Consider the following 24,724-nt stretch of genomic DNA (forward strand, 5'->3'; position numbering starts at 1 on the left):
AGCATGGCCAAGCAAATTGCAACTGTGGGAGCTGGGGTCAGTGGCCTGGCCTCCATCAAGCTGTCTGGAGGAAGGACTAGCGCCCACCTGCTTTGAGAGGAGTGACGACCTTGGGGGGCTGTGGAGATTCACCGTAAGTGGGGCTTCGACAGCTTTGTTGTGTGTCCGTTGGAAAAGGGCTGGACTGGTGCAAAAAGAGATTGAATTTCTTCCACAAGGGCTGGCGCCCATAGGCGCCAGAAACATCTGCTGAACAGGGGGACAGAAAGGGCCATTGAAAATGATTTAAAAAAAGAAGCAGGGAATAGCCTGAATTTGGGTGGGAGGTGCATCAGCCACCTTGCAAACTTCATCCGGGGCCAAGAGGAATAAAGATGCCTACAAAGGGTAGAAGAGGATGGAGTGGCTGGGACAAGCCAGGAAAGCTCAGGACAAGCAGGGCAGGAGCAGAACCTGGGGGTCAGAAGCAAGAGACTCGAGTGTTGGGGGCAAAGGTATAAACACAGCACAGGAATTTCTGCCTCTGCCTGAAAGACTGAGCTGCTTATACATGCTTCTTTTTCCAGCTCTGCTCTATCTGAAGTAAAGCGACACAAGACTCAGTGTAGGATGAGTCCTATACTCAAGGTCTTGTTGTCCAGGCCATTTTAATCAATGTCAAGAACAATCAGAAGTGAAGGATGTGAGGAGTCTGGAGACTTTTTTGTTGCCTGAGCAAAAAAAATAATAATATTCTCAGGACTACAGTATGCATTGGAGAGGGAAAAGGGGTGAGGTAGGAGGAAAGGCAACTATAAAGACCACCCTTGACTGGCCTGGGGTCCAGGGAAACCACAGGGGCCCTGCTGGAGGCCACTGAAACCCTGTGAGCTCCACGGCTCAGCCAGGGAGTCATTGGCATCAGATCTCCCCAAACCTCCTATTTTCCCTTCTTCTCAGGAGAGCAGGAACATATCCCGTGAGCTTTAGATGTGCTAAGGAGAAAGCAGTCAGGAAGAATGAAAAGGAGCAAGGTGTCAGATATCCTGGCCTCAGAGTCCTAAGGGACTGAGAGAAAGCAACACTTAGCATTCCCTTATTATAGAAGGGTAGAACTTGGAACAGGAATAAAGTAATTATTTTCGAATTCAGTGAGCAAAGCTCTAGAGAGGCCAAGGTTCCTAGTTTAGTCCCAGCATAGACCAGCTTGGCTCACATAAAGAAGAACTGCATATCTTGAAATGTGTCCAACCACCAAATGTGACCGTCAATGCACAGAGACCTCCCCAAGGGGCCTAGGGAAAAGAGAACATCTGTTCCCATGATTCAAACCACATACATTCCGAAAGGGGAGCAGAAACCTGACACAAATGCCATAACTCTAGCCTCTCACGCCCATTGAAAACATTGCTAATCAAACACTATACCCTTCCCCTAATGAGCCTCAGAATCCTTCTTAACACAGTATTCCAGATAAGTGCTACTACTCCACTGGGGTTGAGGGTTAGCTTCCAGGATAAAACTGCCAGAGTAGAGTTACTTGGTTAAAGTAATCTCAATCAAAGCAAAAAGTAAGCCCAGAGACCTTGGCATACCAGACAAAAATGCTCCTAATATAAATCACAGATACCCAATTATTAACACACACACACACAAAAAAAACTATTAATGTAAGAATCAAGAGAAATGAGTTCTTGATACAGCTGTGCCCAACTGGCTGTATGATTGGGCAGGTCAAACACCTATGCACAAAGAGCTGTGAGGGACACAAAAATGAGAAACAGTCATCCTGCCTCAGGGAGCTGTCAGTCTGATGGGAAAAGGGCAGGATCTTGTAAGTCAGAAACGGTGCTATGGGTATTTAAGTGAGGTCAGGATTACATTCACTTGAGGGAAGCCAAGAAAGGCTTCACGGAGGAGATGGTGTGTGGTGGACTTTGACGGATTTCAACAGGCAAATGAGATTGAGTGGGAGATGCCAGGGAGGAAACCGTAAAGAAAAAGTACTGGGCATGCTTGGAAAATAAAAAGAGATTATTGGTGTGTGTGGTACTTGTAAGAGAAATAATGAAAGGGGAGGACAGTGGCTGAATGTTTGGGCAAGGGATTCGTACTCAATTTAGAAAGCAATGGATGATGAGCAGAATTAAGATGTCTTTCTGTTGTTGTGTTTGTTTTGTTTGCATGATAGGAAGACCCATATATGTTTACAGGTAAAGAGAAAATATCTGGATGATAGGAAATGATTGAATATGTAAGCCCAGATTGAGACAAGATCCTGGCAGAAAAAGGAAGAAGTGGACTTGCAGGCCCAAGTAGAAGGATTTGCCTTGGAAAAGTGGAGAGGCACACTTTTCTCAGAGACAGAAGGGGAAGGAAGAAGAAAAATAGAGGCCCTTGTGAGGCACGTGATAGGACATCAAAAGGATGAGAAAGAGGGTGACCCAGCAGTAGCCTAAGTAAAATGGTACCCAGTTAACCACTTGTTTCAGTCCCCATTACCTCATCTGTAAAGTAAGAACGCAGAGTCAGTTTAAAAAATAGATAAAAGCTAAATTGCTAGGTCCTGGGAGGCAGGAAAAACCATCCCCACCTTCATTCAGCAGCCCTCTCTTGACACAGCAGCCTCTTGAAGGCACCTCTGTACTACCCTGAGATTCCTCTAAAGCCTGATTGAAAATCTCTAAACTAAGTGACCTTAAAGGGGACTTCCAGCTCTAAAATGCTATGACTCTCCTGGGTCTTTCTAGAGACATCCCTTCCCCCTTCTACCCCAGCAGATACACACACACAAACACACACACATGCACGCTAGAGACATCCCTTCCCCCTTCTACCCCAGCAGATACACACACACAAACACACACACATGCACGCATGCACACACACACCACGAAAGACTGTTAGAGGTGTCTTTGCAATCAAAGCAAGTGGCCCATTCAAAACCTGAAGAATTAGAGAGTCTGCTCAGGCAAGGGCTGTGCTTACCAGAAAATGTACAAGGGGGATCCTTAGTGCCTGTTCTGGGTGAAAGGGGCCATAATGCAAAAATAGGCAAACTGCAGAAACCCAATAAAACACATACGGAGAACATTTCCATTTACAAATAGAGAGATTCCCCCAACATTACAGAGATTATAAACTACTGCACTTAATTCGATACTCACATGGGCATAACTCTGGCCTCTTCCAGACCACAGTCTTAAACTGAGAGGAAAAAGACAAAGGTTACACTGGAAAAGAAAGTCCATCCTTCATTGGGGCGGGGGAGAGGTTGGCATCGTTTCAAAAGAAAAGGGATACTTTGATAAAGAACCCACCTGTGACCACCAACTCAAGTGGCAGCAGGAGGTAAGTGTGGAACATCTGTTCCACAACCAACTCTCTCAGGCTCTTGAGAGGAAAGGGAGGCTTAGAACAAACAGTAATGATATTGGCTAATTATCTCGACTGTAGAGGAATACTTGAAGAAATAAAATGTCAGGAATTGTTCTGTCACTCATAACTAATATTACTCTTAGAGAATTTTAGTATAGGAAGGAGCCTTGAGAAATAGCCTTAATGTAGAACCACATTGACATCCTCTAGAAGAAATTATACTATGCTGATAGACACACATTCTGCTTCACCCATCACATCTCTGTAACAATAACCCTCCCTGGAATGACGTGCTTCCTTATGCGCATCGAGGTCTTTTCTTCTGCACATGTAACCTTTCACTTATTCCACATTTATTGAGCACCTACTATGCGCCTTATGCACCACATATTTTTAGATTCAGTGAGGGCAATGATGAAGTGTAATACTTCACCCCCTTAAACCACTAAGGAATTCTTCTTCAGCTATTTCTTCTTTAGGCACATTAAGCCTGATTCTTACAGGGGCTGAAATGATTTGTTAATCAGGTACCATTTTACTTCTTCTTAAAAGCCTTATTTCTAAAAGTTCAGTAATCTTAGTAGGTTTCCTTTTATTCATATATTAAACAAACATTTATTGAATTCATATTATCTTGGAGGGGATACACCTGACAGGCCCCTAACCTCTTGGAGGTTCCTCAAATTTCCTCTGAGGTTTCCACAGCTCCCCTGTGCTGTAGATCTGAAAACAGATCTACAGACTCTGGACAGATTGTAGACAGTCTGACTCTCCATAGGGAGAGGAAGTGACAAAGTAAAATGTGTTCCGGCTGTTCAAAGGGGAAGAAAAGAAGGAAATAATTGTTCTTAAGAACAAGAGCTGAACTCCCCTGGTGGCACAGTGGTTAAGAATCCACCTGCCAATGCAGGGGACATGGGTTCGAGCCCTGGTCCGGAGAGATCCCACATGCCACGGAGCAACAAAGCCCGTGCGCCACAACTACTAAGCCCTGCGTGCCACAACTACTGAAGCCCACGTACCTAGAGCCCGGGCTCCACAACAAGGGAAGCCACCACAATGAGAAGACCGCACACCGCGATGAAAAGTAGTCCCCACTCGCCACAACTAGAGAAAGGCTGCACACAGCAACGAAGACCCCACGCAGCAAAAAAAAAAAAAAAAAAAAAAAAAAAAAAAAAAAGAACAAGAGCTGTGAATGTCGTACATTGAGAGAATGTCTCTATGTATCTATATAGGAGTGACTTTTATTATCATTTTACATCTATTTTTTAAATGAGAAAGGAGAAAGCTCTGACCTGACAAAGGTTTCTTCCCATTGCCTATAACCCTCTCTGGAGGACACAAAGCTTTGGGAAAGTAAATTTCCACGGTAATTGTAGAAGAATAATATTACAAATAACAGTTAACATTTTTTGAGAGCTTACCAGGCACTATTCTAAATGCATTAGAACTATCATTTCATTTTATCCTAGGGGTTATGTAGTATTGTTATTCCTATTTATAGAAGAGGGAACTGAGATACAGAGAGGTTAAGAAAATTCCCAAGGTCACCCAGCTAAAAATGTAGAGCTTGAATATGAACCCAGGCTGTCTGACTCTGTGGTCTGTGCTGACAAGAACTATACTCCATGCATTTCCAGAGTCTGTGCCACAGCTCAGGAATAAGGGCAGGCAAATCCTGGACTGTCCACGGAATCCCATGAAGTATTCTAGTGAATATGACGTCTTTCCCATTGTATTGCAGGACCAAGTGGACCAGGAAGCCAGAAACCCCTCCATTCTTGCCTTTATTATTTTTCCCCTCTGTACAATCCATCTCCCTTCCCCTCTCATTCAGTTTTACCTTCAAGACAAAAATCTTTCCCCTAAGTGCCCCCATCAATTCTCAGGAAAAGTGTGCTTCCACATGCAGAGTGCCACACAGAGGGTAACTGGCACACACACAGAGACAATGCCAAGAGTGCCTGCAGCCGGGGGTCCCAGCAGGGCCTGAGAATCACTGGGGCAGTTTGTTCACTGAGGCAAACACGGGAGGGGAGGGCTTAGGACCTGCAAACCCCACTCAGAAGTGGCATGGACTCGTACTCTCTGTATATATCTGAAACATTCCAGACCTTGTATTTTACCAGGAGAAACAATCAGTAGGAGGAAAGAGAGACAGAGCAAAGTGGTGTTGGATTCCATCCTAAAGGCCGGGTTTCCATACTAAGCTACAGTTTCTCCTCAGCTGGCATCTGTGATACATTACTTCAAATTAGGCTTCAGCGTTTCCTGGAAGGTTTTCTTCTTCCTGCCTTTACAATTATTTTCCAAAATTTGCGCAGCAGAGTTGTTGGTTTTTTTCTTTTCTATTTTTGTTTGTGGGTTCATTTGTTTTAAGGTCCCCGTGGTTCCCTGACTTATCCAATTCCAATGAGTCTCTACTACTCTTTGATTTTTAAACATACCATTATAAAATGTTTTAAATTTTTTTGAACTACTTTTATGGAAATCTTTACAACATGATATTATGCACATCTCTACCCCCCTTTTAACAGTAGGTATTCCAAATTTAGCCTTTTATTGTTGTTAACTAGAAATTGGCGCTTTTAACAAAGTATTATTTACAATGTGATGCTCTCAGATGCCAGAGAAAAGTGAGGGAGTTTTGGTCATACACAAACTGACCCCAGAATGTTTATAACTGATGTTTTTCTCCTTCTACTATAGTTTCTTCCCCTTCTGTTTGCTCTCAACTTCTCAATATTACAGCTCTTTAGAGCTATTCCCATTCTCTTTTTCCTATAACCCAGAGGAAACTGGATCGCTTTTAACTACACCAAACCAGCACTAAATTTAGTTCTAATACCTGGCTTCAAGTTTAAGGATGTTCTAAATCTGTGTTGTCCAATAAGGTGGCCACCAGCCACATGTAACTGTGGAATGCAGTTGATACGACTAAGGAATTGAATTTTTTATTTAATTTAGTTTTAATTCATTTTAATTTTAAAACCAATACTCAGTTCAATTATTGGAGAATTTTTAAGTGTATTTGTTAACAAGTTGGGTATGTAAATCCACTTTTTCAAATGAAAATTTAGCATTTGGATTCAGATGTGTAAAATATATACTAGATTTAGAAGACTTAATATGAGAAAAAAGTTTTAATACTTCATTAATAATTTTTATATTGATTACACATTGAAATTATAAAATTTTGGATATATTGAGTAAAATAAAATATACCATTAAAATTAATTCCATCTGTTCCTTTTTACCTTTTTTAATGTGGCTATTGGAAATTTTTAAAGAGCATGTGTGGCCTGCATCACATTCCTATTGGGCAAGACAGCTCTAAAGTCTTGTTATTCAAAGCGTGGTCTGTGACCCAGCAGCATCTGCATGGGAGCTTGTGAGAAATACAGAATCTCAGGCTCACCCAGACCTACTAAGTCAGCATCTACATGTTAATAAGATTCCCCGAGCAATTCTTAACAAGATTTAGAAGCACAAATCTAGAGAGCAGTGCTGCTCAAACTGTGGAGAAGAATCAGGTCTGTTTTAATTTCCAAGAAATTATAGACAATCATATTTGTAAAATATAATAAAATGAACTATTAGAAAGGTGAAAATGAAACAAAGAAAAATTTCAAAACATAAATTCAAACTTCTTTGAAAGTGTGCACAAGGTAATTACTATAGAGAATCACTATTACACTTGTAACTTTTTGCTAAACAAAACCATATGTGTGAAATATCAGTTCTCCATATTAAACACCTGTAGGCACACTTTCACTATACATTGTACATATTAATACTTAAGGTTTATAATGTGATAATTAAGCTTGCTTCTTGTTTGTCATTTTCTCTAATCTGGGCTGGATGGATGACAGCACTCCTCCCAAGAGATAACATATATCTAAACTGTTTCTAAATTTTGCTTAACAACACACATAGTAGAGAAATGAGGCTCACAGAATATGAGAATGGAATGGGAGAAAAGACAGTAAAGAAACCTCAGCAAGCTCAGGATATTCATTTTTTAAACTGCTATCCAAAATGAAGCTAGAGCTGTATTTTTAAAATTTAACTTCAGTCCTTTATCAGTAGTCAGTTTTGATCATTTACTGTGTAAAATTATAACTGAATATCAATTATCTTTCAATGAAAGAAAATAATTATAGCTTTTATGCACTTTGGAAAACAGTTTTCAAACCAACCTTAAAATGTTACACATTGGGGACTTCCCTGGTGGTGCAGTGGTTAAGAATCCGCCTGCCAATGCAGCAGACATGGGTTCGAGCCCTGGTCCGGGAAGATCCCACATGCCACGGAGCAACTAAGCCCGTACATCACAACTGCTGACCCTGTGCTCTAGAGCCCGTGAGCCACAACTACTGAGCCCGTGTGCCACAACTACTGAAGCCCATGCGCCTAGAGCCCGTGTTCCGCAACAAGAGAAACCACCACAATGAGAAGCCCTCTCACCGCAACTACAGAAAGGCCACATACAGCAACGAAGACCCACACAGCCAAAAATAAATAAATAAATAAATAAATAATTTTTAAAATTAATTTTTAAAAAAAGTCGCACACTGTAATGTAGTCTTACCCGCATTACTAGTACTCAGCTCAAATCCCACACAACTCATCACGTGAATTAGACAAAACCAAGACTGATCTACGTCCCGTTCATCACGAAGGAGTCCACATGCCTGGATACTGAGCAATGTCAAATTATAGCTAAAAAAGTTTCTAGATGCTTACTCTCACCTTCTGTACTTATATTGTCATAGACTGGTAGTAAAAAGTTCATATTGGTCTGGCTCTGCTGACTACATCTTTGCTTCTTTTTTATTTTTTTAATTTTTGTTTTTAATTTGGTTGTGTTGGGTCTTAGTTGAGACATACGTACTCTTAGTTGTAGTTGTGGCATGCATGTGGGATCTAGTTCCCTGACCAGGGATCAAACAGGGGCCCCCTGCATGGGGAACTCAGAGTCTTAACCACTGCGCCACCAGGGAAGTCCCTACATCTTTGAGTAGCACTGCTTTAGATCTTCCTACAGAATGAAAGATCAGGATTTAAATAGTCATCTTTCTCAGAAGCCATTTAGATTCCAGTTTTCCAGATTTATTCTGGATAAATGGGACTGTCACAAATTATTTATTTGTGGAGTCACAAATAAGCAAGATAAGGTGAACTCATCAGTTGATGAGATCGGTATCATTAATTCAAATTCAAACTACAAAGGTATGTTTATAATTTTATTTTCTGTTATCACTACATATTTCATGCAGATCTAGACTCAAACCTTTTGAGGGAACAAAGTAAGTCCTCTCCATATGTGAGGTTTAAGTTCACGTTTCTACTTGTTCACACAAATAAAATAATTTTTGTTTCACAGGAAAAAAACTATACATATACAAGATGGTAAACAATATTAAAATACTAAGGACTTTCCCACTGAAATTAGAACAATTCTTTATGATACATCTAAAAGACAGAGGCAATGTACATACCTAAATGAATAACTAAAACTGCCCGCTATTCAATCTTGTAGTAGTTGTCTGAGATGTTGCTATTTGCTAGTTACCCAAGTCAAAACTGGAGTGGGAAATTGTTTAGTGTTTTGCCATGCTCACAGTTGTCCAATCTGGAAACCTTTGACCTGCTTCCTCTCCCAAACCTTAAATCCAAACAATTTCACAATCCTATGCATTCTACCTTTCTGCTACCTAACAAATCCCATCTCTCTCAGTTTCAACTGCCACTGCCTTTGCTCAGGCCCTCATTGGCAATCGCATGGATTTGTGTGTCAAGTTCTTAACTAGCCTCATTTCCTTCCTTTCCAGATCCCTCTAAGTTATCTCTTGTAGAACCAGAATTATCTTTTCAAAATTTAATATGAATCACTTCCATGAATTTCTATGAAATTCAAGTTCCTTAACTTCAGATACAAAATCCTTCATAATCTGAACCCGCTTTCTCCATAATCCTTTCAACAATACCTCATGAAACCAAAGCAATCGTTCATCATCTAGATACTACTTCCTGGCTCTGGTGTATTTCCATATTCTCCTGTATTTTGCAGTGATGCTGTGTGAATCTGGACAGGTGAGTTTATCCCAGGTTTGTTAGCATGTAATAAATGAAATTGTAATTCTAATCATGATATGCATAGTGGGGTCCAATATTCATCATCTTTCAAGTAAGTGCAGGATAGCAAATTCCATTAGAAAATAGCAGGTAGCATACATAAATTGTATGGTTCAACGTCTAAAAATTAACATCCATTTCATGTGTGTGCATGCACATGCACACATGCATACACACTCATGTGCATGCACTGTTTGTACAGGAACATGTTGAAGAAGGCAGAGCCAGCCTCTACAAGTCTGTGGTTTCCAACAGCTGCAAGGAGATGTCTTATTACCCAGACTTTTCATTCCCAGAAGATTATCCAAACTATGTGCCAAATTCTGTATTCCTGGAATATCTCAAAATGTATGCAAACCAGTTCAACCTTCTGAAATGCATTCAATTCAAGGTAAGAAAGGCACAAAACATCAGTTAGTAGTCAGGAAGTGTTTCCTACCTATTTTCTATTATCTCTCGCTACCCTAGGTTCTGTAGATGAGATAATGAACTGGCAAGATTGCTGACACCAGGTTGGATTCCTTTCCCCCTTTTACTTACAATCACCCTAAGTAAATCTGGAGATACTTTGTCTAAGGATTCCTATGTCTAAACTTTTAGTTTTCAATGCTTACAACCAAATATCCAAATGGACCTGAAAACTGTCAAACCAGATTTTCAGTTTGGGCCAAATGCCTATACACAGGGACATTGAGAACTTCCTGTCAGCTCCTGGGTACTCTCTTTTTACTATCCCTTTATATGAATGGATGTGTGCACTGGCCTATACACAAGAGAATGTCACTATTTGAAGGAAATCTTTTCTAGGTATCTTAGGGAATAGAAAAATCTTTGATATTTTCTCATTGGCCATACCCACCTCCCTTCCCATTTCAGAGGACAGAGACAGGAGGTAGGTAGAAGGACAAAAGCAAATAAATATATCCTCTTTCTCCTCTTTCTTTCTTCCTTTTTTCCTTCCTCTGCAAGAAACACATGAAAATCCATGTGTTTCCCTTCTATTACCCTCCCTATCAGAGATGGGGATAGTAAGGAATTCTTGGAGAATTACACAGAGAAAGTAACATGAATGGAAAGATTGACCAAAACAAGTATCATATAAGATTAACATTCACAACCTTAAAAGTACTTCTGATCAAAATGAAGTCACTATCTCGAAGAGATATCTGCACCTCCATGTTTATTACAGCATTATTTACAATGGCCAAGCCATGGAAACAACTGATGGATAAATGGATAAAGAATATGTGATAGATGATGGATAGGTAGATAGATAGATAGATAGATAGATAGATAGGACAATGGAATATTATTCAGCCATGGTAAATAAAGAAGAAAATCCTGTCTCTTGCAAACACATGGATGAACCTTGAGGGCATTATGCTAAGTGGAATAAGTCAGACAGAGAAAGACAAATTCTGTATGATCTCACTTATATGTAGAATCAAAAAAACACAAACAAACAAACTCATAGAAACAGAGAACAGATTGATGGCTGCCTGAGGTAGATTGGGGATGGGGAAGGGAAATGGGTGAAGGTAGTCAAAAGTATTAGACTTCCAGTTATAAGATAAATGAGTTCTGGGGATGTAATATACAGTCTAGTAACTATAGTTAACAGTATTGTATTGTATATTTGAAAGTTGCTAAGAGAGTAGATCTTAAAAGTTCTTATCACAAAAAATAAAATGATAACTATGTGTGTGATGAATGTTAACTAAACTTATTGTGGCAATCATTTTACAATATACTCATGTCAAATCATTAGGTTGTACACTTTAAACTTATATGGTGTTATATGTCAGTTATATCTCAATAAAACTGGAGAAAAATAAAAGTACTCCAGTTGTCCAAAGAATATTTCACCCCACTTCCTTATTTTCCAAGGGACAGAATAAAAATAAAACACTACAATAGTCAATGGATATAATCCACAAAAAATATATTTAATGCATCAGAATTTCTGAATTTCTGAATCTGAAGCATTTCCTTTACTACCAGTTTCCCAAGCCTGTTTTAAAATAACTTTAAAAAACTAGATGTTCACCAAAGTTTTAAGAAAGTACACACAAGCAGCTGTCTGTAAGAGGTTTTGTTTTTCCTTCCTCTCTATACATTCCAAATTTTCAATGATGAACACATTATTTTCAAGATAAAAATTAATTTATTTTGAAAGTTTTTTTAATTAACTGAAAGTTTATATTTTAAAAAGACAATTGCTAATACAAATGTAGAACTCAACAAGCACTTCAAATATTATAAACCAGACAGTGAACTGCTAGGGGGGACTTGAGAAGTCTGTCTTCTTTGAAAACTGAAGAGGAAAGCAAGGCAGCAAAGTCTCTTGGTCAGTGGCTCATTTATGCTTTTAAACTTGACTTGTAAATTTCTTTTATATATTTTCTGAATCAGAATCTAGTACCCATGGATATACATGTACTCCATGAGAACAAAAATAGACCACAGTTGACCCTGGAGCAGCACGGGGGTTTAGAGGTGCCAACTCTGTACAGTGGAAAATTCCCATTTCCTCCATTTCCCAGGTGCCTCTGTATCCACAGTTCCACATCCACAGATTCAACCAATTACAAATCCTGTTGTATTGTAATATTTACTATTTTTAAAAATCCATATATAAGTGGACCTCCACAGTTCAAACCCATATTGTTCAAGAATCAACTGTATTTGAAATTTAGACAACTCCCAACAAATTCAGCCATAAAGTTAGCACTTTTCAGTAGTTCTCTAGATCTGGGAAAACTTCAACATCATAGTCTATAAGACCTTTCATAAACTAAGATACTTGGGACCAAATTTATATTTTCAATTATATATTCAATATTATCCGTGTTTCTATTAAAGGAGCTGTTGTAAAGGAACTGTTGTGTATGAGAACTATACACAACAGAAAAATAATTTTTAAAACATAGAAAGACCTAAGTCATAATCTTGGTGCTATCACTCACTGTGAGAATTTGAGGAAATCACTTAAAAATTCTGGACCACACCACCTCTCTTAAATACCCCTCTACAACTCGAAGCTTAGAATACTTCCATCCAGGAAATTATGATCAATCTGATAGTCCAATTTGATTTCTAGGGTTATGCTTATTAATTATGTTTCATCTGTTCTCTAGAACATTTGAAATGTCAATTGGCACATCAGCCAGCAGGCCCTTACTGGAACCTTGAAAACTATTAACAATGTCTATGATTCTTTTTTCAGACTAACGTCTTCAGTGTAACAAAACGCCCAGATTTTTCTGTTACCGGCCAATGGGAGGTAGTCACTCTGCAGGAAGGGAAGCAAGAGTCAGCCATCTTTGATGCTGTCATGGTCTGCACTAGTTTTCTTACTAACCCATGTTTGCCACTGGACTCCTTTCCAGGTATAGGCTTTTCTGCAACTGACCTTAGTTTGTCTCATGGGAGCCATCCTTACACTGCATTGGTCTGGAAATAAATTCCTATTGATTCCTCCATTAAACAGTTAAGTTGCGAGGTAAGAGGGTTTTTTCCCTAACCAGCACTATCTGGCCAGTTTTTGGCTTTCATCTGTTTCAAACAACTTATGAATACCAAAGAGCAGAATGAATAACTACTAAGCAGTGTTATGCTTCACTAAAGTTCAATGTCCCTCCCTAAGTGACTGGCAGCACTCAGAAAGTCTTCTAAGACTTGGGAGGCCTAGACAAGTTGTGAGCCTCAGCAGTGGTGCATTGACAAAGATGAGTGTAGAGGCCGCAGAGGTCAATCGGTGAAAAAAGGAAAAAGTAACTTGATTTTTGTTTGTTTCTATGAGTCATAGCAATTACCTAGATGAGAGGTTTATGGCACTGGATTAATAGTCAGTAGGGGCATGAGCCTTAGGAGGCAAGTTAAGACATCTTTATGTCTCAGTTTCTTTATCTGGCTTTTGTAACATGATTCATGGTAATCTGTGTCAAATTTCAATTGGATTACAACTCAGAGGGAATAGAAAATTCAATGGTTTGGTTTATTTCATCTGCAGTAAAGGATTCAAAAAGTTAAAACTTTAGGAAATTTTTCTCTGAATCATCTAAATATGACTTGTAGTGACCCCAAGGCTTGGTTCACAGTTAACCCACATACCTCTGATGATCCTTTGTCTGCCCCCAGAGGTTACTCAAGTCAGGTCAAGTTAAGATAAAGCATATCCTGAAAACTGCCATAGACTATAATCACTGAATTGGAATGCAGTTCAGTCTTCTTCCTGGTGCAGAAAACTCTTCACCATCCCTGAGAAAGACTCAACAGCCTCTGCTTGAACACATTCAACAATGAACTCTTGCCACCCGACCCTTTTCTTGCCTACAGAGAAAAATCCCTGAGCAGGCAAGGTACTCCAGACTCCCAGGAAGGAGTACCTGGTACAGGATCACTCCAAGAATCCGGAAAATTTCATGACATAGAGAGTACACTGCATTCATTCGGCACCTACAGTATATTGCACAAGATGCTAAGAATACAGAGGTGGATAAGACAACACATAGCCTGCATGAAAAGAGTGAAAAGAGTTTTATAGGAGTCCAGTGAAGGAATCACATCTACATATGACCTGGAGTGATAGCAATACTCATTTTACAACAAACTCATGTACCTCCAATGATCCTGGATCTGTCCCCCAGATGTTACTCAAGTCAGGTCAGATTAGGATAAAACATACCTGAAAGCAATGGAGTCAATGTACTCAGTTTAAATAGGATGAGCTTGGGACCCTGGAGGTATACATTCTAGGCTATACAATTAACAAGCTATATAATCTTGGGCTTTCCACTTAACCTTTCTAAGCCTTGGTTTTCTTTCCTAGAAACTGAGGGGTTTGGACCACCTTACCCAATAGCATACATCACAAATCAAGCAAAAAGAACTCTACAGTACTTGCCGTCCTTCTCGATATCCATCTTACCAGCCACTACCAATTGCTCACTTAAAATCCGTGGCTAAATTATTGTTAAGGAGCCTTTGAGCACTAAAATTTCATGACTTTAGACTTGAAATGGAGTCCTCCAAATCTCACCATCTCCCTCTCTGCCCCACAGCAGACTTGCTTGGTCTGTACATACTCCCTAGGGTAGTTGTTAACCATTACAAAAATTAAATTCATTGAAGTTATTCAAAAGTACATGTCATGAGTTCTGGAGGCAATTCCATAAAAGGTGTTCCAAAATGTCTTAGTAAAAATAATAGGTATTACAGCTGGAATAAATATATAACTTCCCAAGGTAACCAATTTTATTAATTCAGATACCATATACATTCAGCTGTGTTTACTAACACAACCACTTCACCTAATAAAAGTTCTTGCTCTGTTCTCCTGTAATATAAGTGGGGAAAGTATTAGCCTGGTAGAAGACTCAGCTACAGAGTCTCATTTTTGTCCATTTGTGGTCCAAAACAGCCTGATCCAGTGAGAATCTAAGATAATCTAACATTCAGGGATAATTCTATTATTCTCATTAAACTTGTCCGGCTCTCCCTTCCTGGCAGTTCTTGGATCCAGATTGGGTCCCCGTGCTGAGTTAATATTTAAACTTGGTTGCGTCATTGTTAAATTCTAAATGATCTAGATTGTGATTGGGTTACAACTGAGATTCATGTTAGATTTCTAATGATTTAAGATGAAGTAAAGAGCTACTGGGCCTTGGTAAGGCTATGTGCCACAGCATCCATAGTCATCCCCTGAGAATCTAGATGTCTTATCACATTTTCTTAAAAAAAAAAAGTTTCTTTGTACAAGACGTATTACTTTTGATTGTGTTACACAACCGTGAGTATTTTCCAAAACTCTCCAAACATCTGATGTTTCAATGAGATTTGGTGTCAACTGTTTGAGATATCTAGCTGGAACAGCAGCTCTAATCCCAGTGTAACTAACAGAATCCCTTTTTCTCTGAGCCAACTCTGGCTGACTCAGCAAACCCAGCTTGCGTTACTGTCAGTCACCAAGATGAACCCACAGGGACCTTTTCGAATAGGGACCATATTTTTATTTATTTCCCATGTCATCTAGCACAGTGACAGGAACATAACAGGTAACCAAGAAAGCTTGCTGAATAGAGTGGAAGCACTGACTCATAGTTCCCTTTAACTTCTCTGCTCTTGCTCCTTGCTTGTGAAAAGTTCTATATAGATCAAATATTAGTAAATAGAATATTTCTGTCCCATTAATTTCTGTCAAACTTTGAAGGGTAATGACTTCTTACACTTTAGCTTAATAAGTCTTTATGCCATGATTTTTTTTTTTTTTTTTTTTTTTGATTAGAGAAAGGTTTATTGCAGGGCAAAGCAAGGATAATGGGTGGCTTATGCTCCAAAACCTTGAACTCCGCAATGGTTTGGGGGGAAAATTTTTTTATAGTGCCATGATATTTTAACTTAGTAATCATCTAGTAAGTAAAACTAGAGGCCTATCTAGTGAGATGGAGTAAGTACTTCCATTAAACAAATAATCACCCATTAATTTCTGTACCTTGTATAATTATGTATTCATGTTTTGGATTTTATTAAAATTGAGTATGCTATGAAAACAACCTAAATCATCTGTCAAAAGGATGTTATTAACTGAATAACATGTATGTTTCATTCACTAGTTTTATAAATTTTCTATTTGACTTCTTTTTTTTTCTATAGGTATAAATACTGTTAAAGGCCAGTATTTTCATAGCTGAGAGTATAAACATCCAGATATATTTAGAGACAAGAGAGTTCTTGTGATTGGAATGGGGAATTCTGGCACAGACATTGCTATGGAGGCCAGCCACGTGGCAAAGAAGGTATCATTCTTGATGTTACCTAATGAGGAGCTTTATCTTAAGACACATGCCTCAGGCAAACAGTATTTGACACCATGATAACTGATGAAAGGAAAAAAAAATTCCTAAAACACACACACATACACTAAACAGATTTTTTTAGGTATTTTTTTCTTGAATGTTCATAAATGTTACTGTGAATTCCAGGTGTCATTTTTCTTCCAAATCCAACTTCTCTGACTTCCTATTTTTGTCATTTTCCCAGTCAAAAAGAGGTACAGGGGACATCTGTTTCTTACTCAGTCCCATAGGTCAGAAAATTCTGGCAATTTTTCTTGCTAAGATCTCCCATTTGCTCCTTCCTTTCCTTACTGATTGCCACCACCCTCATCAGGTCCATACCACCTCCCACTGAGTCTATTGTGTTGTCCTCCTAATAATAATTATGGAAATAGTCAATATTTATTGGGCTTGCTTACTCTGTGCCAAAAATGGCACTAAATGCTTCACTGCGTTACCTCAACCCATTATCAAAACAAGCCACAAAGTAGGTACTAGTATCCTTGACTACAGATGAAGAAACTGAGACTTAGAGAAGTTAAATAACCCGCCTAACGGCATACCACTAGCAGGTGGTAGAGCCAGCCCTCAAATCCTAGTCTCTTCCATTCAAAGCCCCAGCTCCTAATTCGGCCCTGAGTCCCTGCACTCCTACCCCAGTCCATCCCCCCACACACGACAATCCATCCAGACCCCCAACCACCAACAAGCAAATCCTCTGAAAAGACTGCTCTCATTATGACACTCATGTTAAAAAAAAACTAACTCCCCCTTACCTAAAAAAATTAAAATTACAGTTTGCAGATGTAGCAGCCCTGCATTCTAGGGGTCTCCATAATCTGGTCCAAATCTTCCATTTTAATTTTATACCACACTATTTTCCCACATGATCATCAACTGCACGCTGACAGGTCTCTGTGCCCTTTCCAGTTTCCAAGTCTCTAATTTCCTCTTTGTTCACACCATACCCCTCCCTTCTGCAGTGCCCTTTTCTCTTTTATTACAATTTCATTTACATTCCCAGATACCTCAACCCAAGACAAAATGATCTCTCGCTAGTATGAATTGATGTAATAATTGTAATTTACACTCCTCGGTCGGCACTTTTAATTCTTAGTATTGCTAATTACCTTTTATGGTATGTATTTTCTTTCCAACTATGCTATCAACTCATTGAGAGACATTCATCCAACAAATCAATATTAGTTGTTGAATTCCACTATACCGAATGTGATGCCAGGCATGGGGGATACACTGGAAAACAGAACAATCAAACAAGATTCCCTCTATCATAGAGCATATACTCATGGGGAAAACAGATGTCAAATAAATAAATATAAATAATTAGATCAATAATTGCAAGAGTAGAAATAGCTCTGAAGAAAAAGAATTGGGAGTGTGTTCCCTTCTGGAATTTTCAAAAGGGAACTCGATTGATTGATTGACTAATTGATTGACTTGGAAAGACAACAATTTGGTGGAGTTATCCTAAAGGAAGGGAAAGGAGGTTCTGAAGCAAAAATTAACACAGGCCTATCCATGATGACCACCACATGTGGGTAACATATTACTATTTCTATTTCTCTAACCACTGGAAATTTCTTCAATCTGAAAACATGCTTTGGCACACATCATTTCTATATCGACAAAGAAACTCTCCTTGCTTCAGGATATAATTCATATCTACCAAAATGCCATATCCGATTCTGCATCATGACAAAGAGGCAAGTGCAAATATGTCTGATGTCAGAATCACTGATGTGCTCATAGTTCTTGCCACCATACTGCTCCATCATGTTATAAGGTCAAACAGATGTATAATAAAAACACTAACACTGGGGCTTCCCCGGTGGCGCAGTGGTTGAGAGTCCACCTGCCGATGCAGGGGACACGGGTTCGTGCCCCGGTCCGGGAAGATCTCACATGCCGTGGAGCGGCTGGGCCCGTGAGCCATGGCCGCTGAGCCTGCGTGTCCGGAGCCTGGGCTCCGCAACGGGAGAGGTCACAACAGTGAGAGGCCCGCGTACCGCAAAAAAAAAAAAAAAAAAAAAAAAAAAGCACTAACACTGCAGCTGTGGTCACCCCACAGCTGTGGATGCCCCAGCTTGTTGGGAGAAAAACCACGTATTAAATCAGTTGTTTTGTGTCTGCAAAGCAACAGATTTTTGACTAATTTTTTTTTAATTTTTGAACAGTTATACAGACAACTCCTTATTGTATAGGTACCGGAACCAACTATTAGCTTAGTGAACTCGGTCAGCAGGTAAACTCAAGTAGCCAGATAATCTGTCAAAAGAACAAAAACAAACAAAAACAACCCACCAAAACTAGTTGTATTACTGAATTTTACTGTCAGTTCTAACAATGGTTTGTGTCAAAACCCTTTGCAGACAACTTTCAATTGCATCCATGCCCTGTTCTCGTTTACAATTATTAGCATACAAAGTTGTTATCACCTGTTCACTGTCTTCTCACATGAGATTCTAAGCTCACTACAGCCAACCTCAATACATAATTCACCATGGTGTCTAGCACTGAGCCTGACAGATAAAAAGTGCTCAATAATATGTTCTAAGGCATTTTAATACTCTAGATATTCAAACCATTATCTCAAAAGAATAACTTTAAAGTGGGGGTTAGAGGAGCAAAAAATGTCTTGTCAGGGATGTATTTTGAGGGTGGCCGACTTTTTGGTGCCTTTCAACTCACAAAACTTCTCGAATCTCTGACAGAGCCAGCCCTGTTCACTGTGTCAAACTGGGTGACCTGTTCGATTGTTTCCAGGTGTTCCTCAGCACCAGGGACCAGTCAGCCAGCCCTCCCTCCTCCTTCCCTTCTTTTCATTCTGGGACTCTCCCCTCCATTAGGCAGGAGGTGCCAGTCTTGGGAGAAGTTACCTCTGTGGGATCATGAATGACCAAGAAGCATGATGGGATATGCTTACCATTTACTAGAGTTACTGAACACCCCTGGGCATGGGTGATCAGCCAGGTCTTTGACTCAGGCTACCCATGGGACATGGTGCTCGTGATGTGATTTCAGAACATGTTCAGAAATTCTCTCCCAACTCCAGTTGTGAATTCGTTGATAGCAAGAAGGATGAACAGCTGGTTCAATCGTGAAAATTATGGCTTAATACCAGAAGACAGGTAAATATGGAGTGTCTGCTGAGAGCTATTAGGGAGAAGGGGCCTCGATCTTTCCAGTGGCATATCCAAACCAGGCAATAATGTGACAACACGACTGAAGGTGAAGGAAAATTTCATACAAATTACTTAATCATAATAGCTAACTGTTTTTGACTGCTTGGTAAGTGAAATTATGTAATACATAATTGTCAACAGCCCTTTAAAGTAAATAGTATAACCTCCCTTTCATGGTGGGTATGCTAAGGCTTAGGCAAGTTCAGTCACTTGCCGGGAGCTCATTTAGTACTAAGTGGGCTCTGTGACCTTGGCAAGTTACATAAACCTCAGCTGCAGCAATCAAAAGGGAATAATTTGTCTATGACTCTTCTGACAAAAGCAACACACTTGCCTGTTTCACTGTGTTGGAAAAATTGAATCCTTCCCCATGTCTCTCTAAGGGCAGTGCCTTCTGCTTGTCAAGATGACCTTGATTTCAGTCTTGTCCTTTCAGTTACAACCCATGACTTATCCCATTAACAAGAACCAACGGTTTTACTTTCTCATTCATTGAGTCTGTACAGTGACATTCCATTACCAGGGTGGCACCACAGCCTGGAGATCCTGTCTGATCTTCCTCCAGATTCCACTCTGCACCAGCAGGGATCAGGTGGTACCCAAGCCACAAGTGATATGCAGGCAGCCCCCTTCCTACTACACGTATTTCATTCCTCTGGTTCTCTTCATCCTTCTCTCGTATACCTTGCTCTCTCCCTGCAGTTTTTTCCTTCCTTTTTTATTCCTACCCTCTTCTATTTCTTAACTCCAGGCCTCTTAGGGGTTTAACTCTTTTCACCAGAGCTTTTTCTACCATAAGTTTTAGAATGACAGCCTGAATGGCAGCTATAAAGAATTTTATTTAATCCCATAAACCCTAGAATATATAAAAGGAGCCTGAGGAATTGTAATCTCTTCTCTCTCAGATTTAGCTAATCCTTGATCATTTCCAAAGTTCTCAAATATATACTATTTCATATGTTCTTCGTCCTACCCAATGAACTAAGGATGGCAAATGTTAATGTCCCTATTTTACAGATGAATAAAAGAAAGCCTACAGGGACCCAATGACTTTCCCAAGCTCTAAAGTATAAACATTTGGACACAAAGCCACCCTTACTACCTCCTGCTCCAAAGCTCCTTCCATTTTATCATATTGTCTCTTTCTGTGCATTCACCATAAGCCAAAAATGGCTCGGCTTACTTAAAATCATCTTGCTAAGTGTTTGTTTTGTGATTCCAAAGGCATAGGCAGAAAAAGATAATTCTGCCCTTATTCCTTTTAAACACATGCATGTTTCCCTTGTATAGTTGCTTCCTAGGAGGAGAGAGTTTCCGGCAGTTCTCAGCAGATATAGAAGTCCCCAGTCTCCCTTGTGGTCCTTCAGCATTCAGCTATCTCTAAAGTGACAGTGATAGCTGAATGCTGAAATTCAACAAGAGAAGCAGGAGCTAGAGAAAGCTCTGGTCGCTTTCTCCTCAGGCTTCTAAACTCTAGTAAATGGTAAGCATATCCCATCATCCTTCTTGGTCATTCATGATCCCACAGAGGTAACTTCTACCAAGACTGGCACCTCCTGCCTAATGCAGGGGAGAGTCCCAGAATGAAAAGAAGGGAAGGAGGAGAGAGGGCTGGCTGACTGGTCCCTGGCAGGTCTCTTCCCCATCCGTGTTTATGTCTAGGACACAGCTAAAAGAGCCTGTTCTAAGTAATGAGCTCCCAGGCCGTATCATCACTGGGAAAGTGCTCATCAAGCCAAGCGTAAAGGAGGTGAAGGAAAACTCTGTTGTATTTAACAACACCCCAAAGGAAGAGCCCATTGGTATCACTGTCTTTGCCACTGGATACACCTTCGCTTTCCCCTTCCCCCATGAGACTGTGGTGAAAGTTGAAGATGGCCAAGCATCACTGTACAAGTACATCTTCCCTGCACATCTGCAAAAGCCACCCCTGGCTGTTATTGGCCTCATCAAACCCTTGGGTTCCATGATAACCACAGGGGAAATGCAAGCTCGATGGGCTGTTCAGGTCCTAAAAGGCAAGCACATGAGCAATAGCAGGACGTATATGTTTAGTTTGCTATATTATTTTGGATACTGGAAATTTCGAGGCCTTCCCCAGGTTCTATCTAAAACAACGCAAAGTCATCTATTGTTCACCAAATTACACTATCACAGTGACCAGCACAAAAGATAAATCATGGATCAAAAAGTATCAGCTGTGTCTACCTGTTATTTTGCCTGAATCAACTGGTTCAATTAAAAGTAAAAAGTTCAATCAATTGAATGACAAAATTCAGTCAAGCCAGTTGTGAGGGTCTGTCACATCAAATAAGTAGTGAGATGTTCTGACACTTATCTCTTCAGCTGATGGCTTTATCACCACAGCCATCCACTTAGGCTGCTAGTATTTCTGCCAGAACAGATGACTAGCTGGGTACTAAAAATAAAATATGAGCCGTGGTAAAATATCTTTACCTGCTAAGTAACCACTGAAACCTAAAGTTAAATTGCATTTTTTATTTGTTTTGCTTTACAGGTGTTAATAAATTACCACCATCGAGCGTCATGATAGAGGAAGTTAATGCAAGAAAAAAAAACAAGCCCAGTGGGTAAGTTAAGTACTATGCATTCTTTTTGAATAATAACTAAAACTAGTAAAGCAATAGCAAAGAAAGGTGAGCGTTACATTGGAGAAAAAAGAAGCACCTGAGATTTAGAGAAAAAAAAAAAAAAAAAAAACTAGGCCTGTTTAAGGAGAGAGAAGAGAAAGGGAAATTGAGGTTTTAATGTCCCAGACTATCACTTTAGACCATGGTCATCTAGCACCACATGGAGTTTAGATTCTAAACCAAAATATAATTAATCCTCATCTACCAGATACTATTCTATACCTTTATCCATAATCAGCAGGCAAGCTGTTGTGTTTATCCACTCTGACACCAGAAAGTTCTGCTCATTCATTCATTTCAAAAAATCTGTGTTCAGCTCTATTGTTTTTATTCAGATGACTACTCTAGTGCAGGAGTCAAAATAGGGCCTATGGGCCAAATCTACCGACCATCTATTTTTCTCATTTACAATTTTAAATCATTGGAAAGAAGATTTTTTGATATGTGGAAATTATATGAAATTCAAATCACGGTGACATAAATAAAGTATTATTAGAACACAGCCACACATTAATTTACAAATTGTCTAAGGCTGCTTTCGCATTACAGCAGCAGAGTTGAATAGCTGAGGTAGAGACCCTAATATGGCCCTCAAAGCCTTAAGTATTTACCATCTAGAACCTTTTGCATAATAAGCTTGTTGACACCTTCTCTAGAGGAGAGGTCTCCACTTGTGCTCTGCTCTTTGGCTACCACCAAGGGCCAGGGATAATGGAAGGGAGATGGCCAGCGAAGAGGGAGACTTGCCCCTTCCCGACTCCTAATCCTAAAACATCTCTGGTTTTATCTGTTTTACCGTTTATCTGTTTCAGACTTTGATATAAATTTTCACTTAAAAAAAAAAAGGGTCTCTGCAGCAGAATAAAAAAGTTTTAAAATCACTGCATTTAAGAAACATCACTTTTCTCATTCATATGTATTTCCAAACTTCAGCGTTGTTCTACCCTTATCAAAGTGCTAAATACCAAAAGCACTTTAGGGGTCTCTTCTTCATCCTCAACCTGGGATACGGCCTGATCTCCATTATGGAATTCTAGTACAACATAAATCATTAATTGGAACTATGTGATGTAAAAGCTTCTGTCACATAGGTCAGTCAATGATATTAGGGATTAATAACAGCATTACAGGGAATTCCACTTTATGATTTTTTGTGGTTTTTCACATTATACAAATCAAGCAATAATTGAGTTCTAGAAAGGTTTAGGAATAGTAAAATCATATAAAATCTTTTTTTCTAGAAATTGCTAATCATTTGACAACAGAACTAAAGTAATACGAGATCCATTATCAGCATTTGGAGCACCATATGTACAGAGTATATTTTCAAGGAATCCACCTTGTATTTAAATAATACTATAAGACCATTAGACAGCTATGGGCATGGAGGGAAGAATACAGAAGCCAGTCCAAATTTTGTACCATCATTGTTTACTTCTGGCACTTTTACTTGTTCTAAGGTTATCATTATTTAATCTTTTTGTCTTCCCTTTTATCCCAATCTTCCTTTTATAAAGGTTTGGCTTGTGTTACTGCAAAGCTTTACAATCCGATTATATCCCATGCATAGATGAACTCCTGACCCATATCGATGCAAAGCCCAACCTGTTCTCTCTACTCCTGACAGATCCACACCTGGCTTTGACCATCTTCTTCGGCCCATGCACACCATACCAGTTCCGTTTGACCGGCCCAGGGAAATGGGAAGGAGCCAGATATGCTATCATGACCCAGTGGGACCAAACATTCAAGGTCACAAAAACTAGAGTTGTACAAGAATCCCCTTCTCCCTTTGCAAGCTTACTTAAACTCTTCAGCTGTCTAGCTTGGCTTGTGGCCATTTTCCTGATTTTCCTATAAATAAAAGATTACCTAAATGGATTGTCAAATACACAGCGTAGATAGACAGTGCTTTGGTTCCCCCATTGCAACAGCATTGCCTTCACAGCTATAAACCATATCTGAGTAGTGAAGGCCACCCCCTGCCCTTCCCTGGCTGGCTGGAGGGCCACCGCTGGTATTCCTGAGTGTCTCCCAACTCCACCTGCTTCTAATGCTAGAGGAAGATAACCAAGGTTTCTGTGCATTTGAAGGCTGCTGGAAGGTTCAAGTTTCATTTTAGAAGACAGAGTTGTCCCAGACAGCACTCTGAGCATTTAGACCTCTTTTCTATTTTCATAGATCTCAACTAAAACTCCCTATTTCACAAAAGATTTGGTTGTACTAAAATGGTGCTCTTATGATATCAGCTGATTAAAAATAAAAAGAAACAGCCTAGAATTATTTCAAGTGGTCTTTTATTCTCTTTTTAAGAATTGGGGTAAAGAGAGAAGGGGATATGGAGCCTATTAATAAAGGCCATAAAAGGATGGGAGGGTTCAATGACTTCGTTGGAGTGTTTGTAAAGGAATGTACTTGCCTGGGAGTACTCATTCCCCTAGAATGCACTCTGCAACAAAACAGGGCCTCCAGCTCACGTAATAACAACCACAATCAGATCTACTCCACAGAAAACACCCACCTCCACCTGCTCTTG

The 24,724-nt window shown here is 39.6% G+C and overlaps 1 protein-coding gene across 1 annotated transcript; it reads left to right on the forward strand.

Annotated features, from left to right (window-relative positions):
• Positions 1-24,048, forward strand: FMO1 (flavin containing dimethylaniline monoxygenase 1). The gene is given in 9 exon segments (XM_007458138.1): positions 1-59; positions 61-133; positions 9,701-9,889; positions 12,725-12,887; positions 16,153-16,309; positions 19,289-19,483; positions 21,200-21,555; positions 22,056-22,128; positions 23,706-24,048. Coding segments are annotated over 9 exon segments (1,605 nt in total). The 5' UTR covers positions 1-3.
• The last annotated feature ends 676 nt before the right edge of the window (positions 24,049-24,724 follow it).

Source organism: Lipotes vexillifer, unplaced genomic scaffold (assembly GCF_000442215.2).
Source record: "Lipotes vexillifer unplaced genomic scaffold, Lipotes_vexillifer_v1.1 scaffold189, whole genome shotgun sequence".
Classification (NCBI taxonomy): Eukaryota; Metazoa; Chordata; class Mammalia; order Artiodactyla; family Lipotidae; genus Lipotes; species Lipotes vexillifer.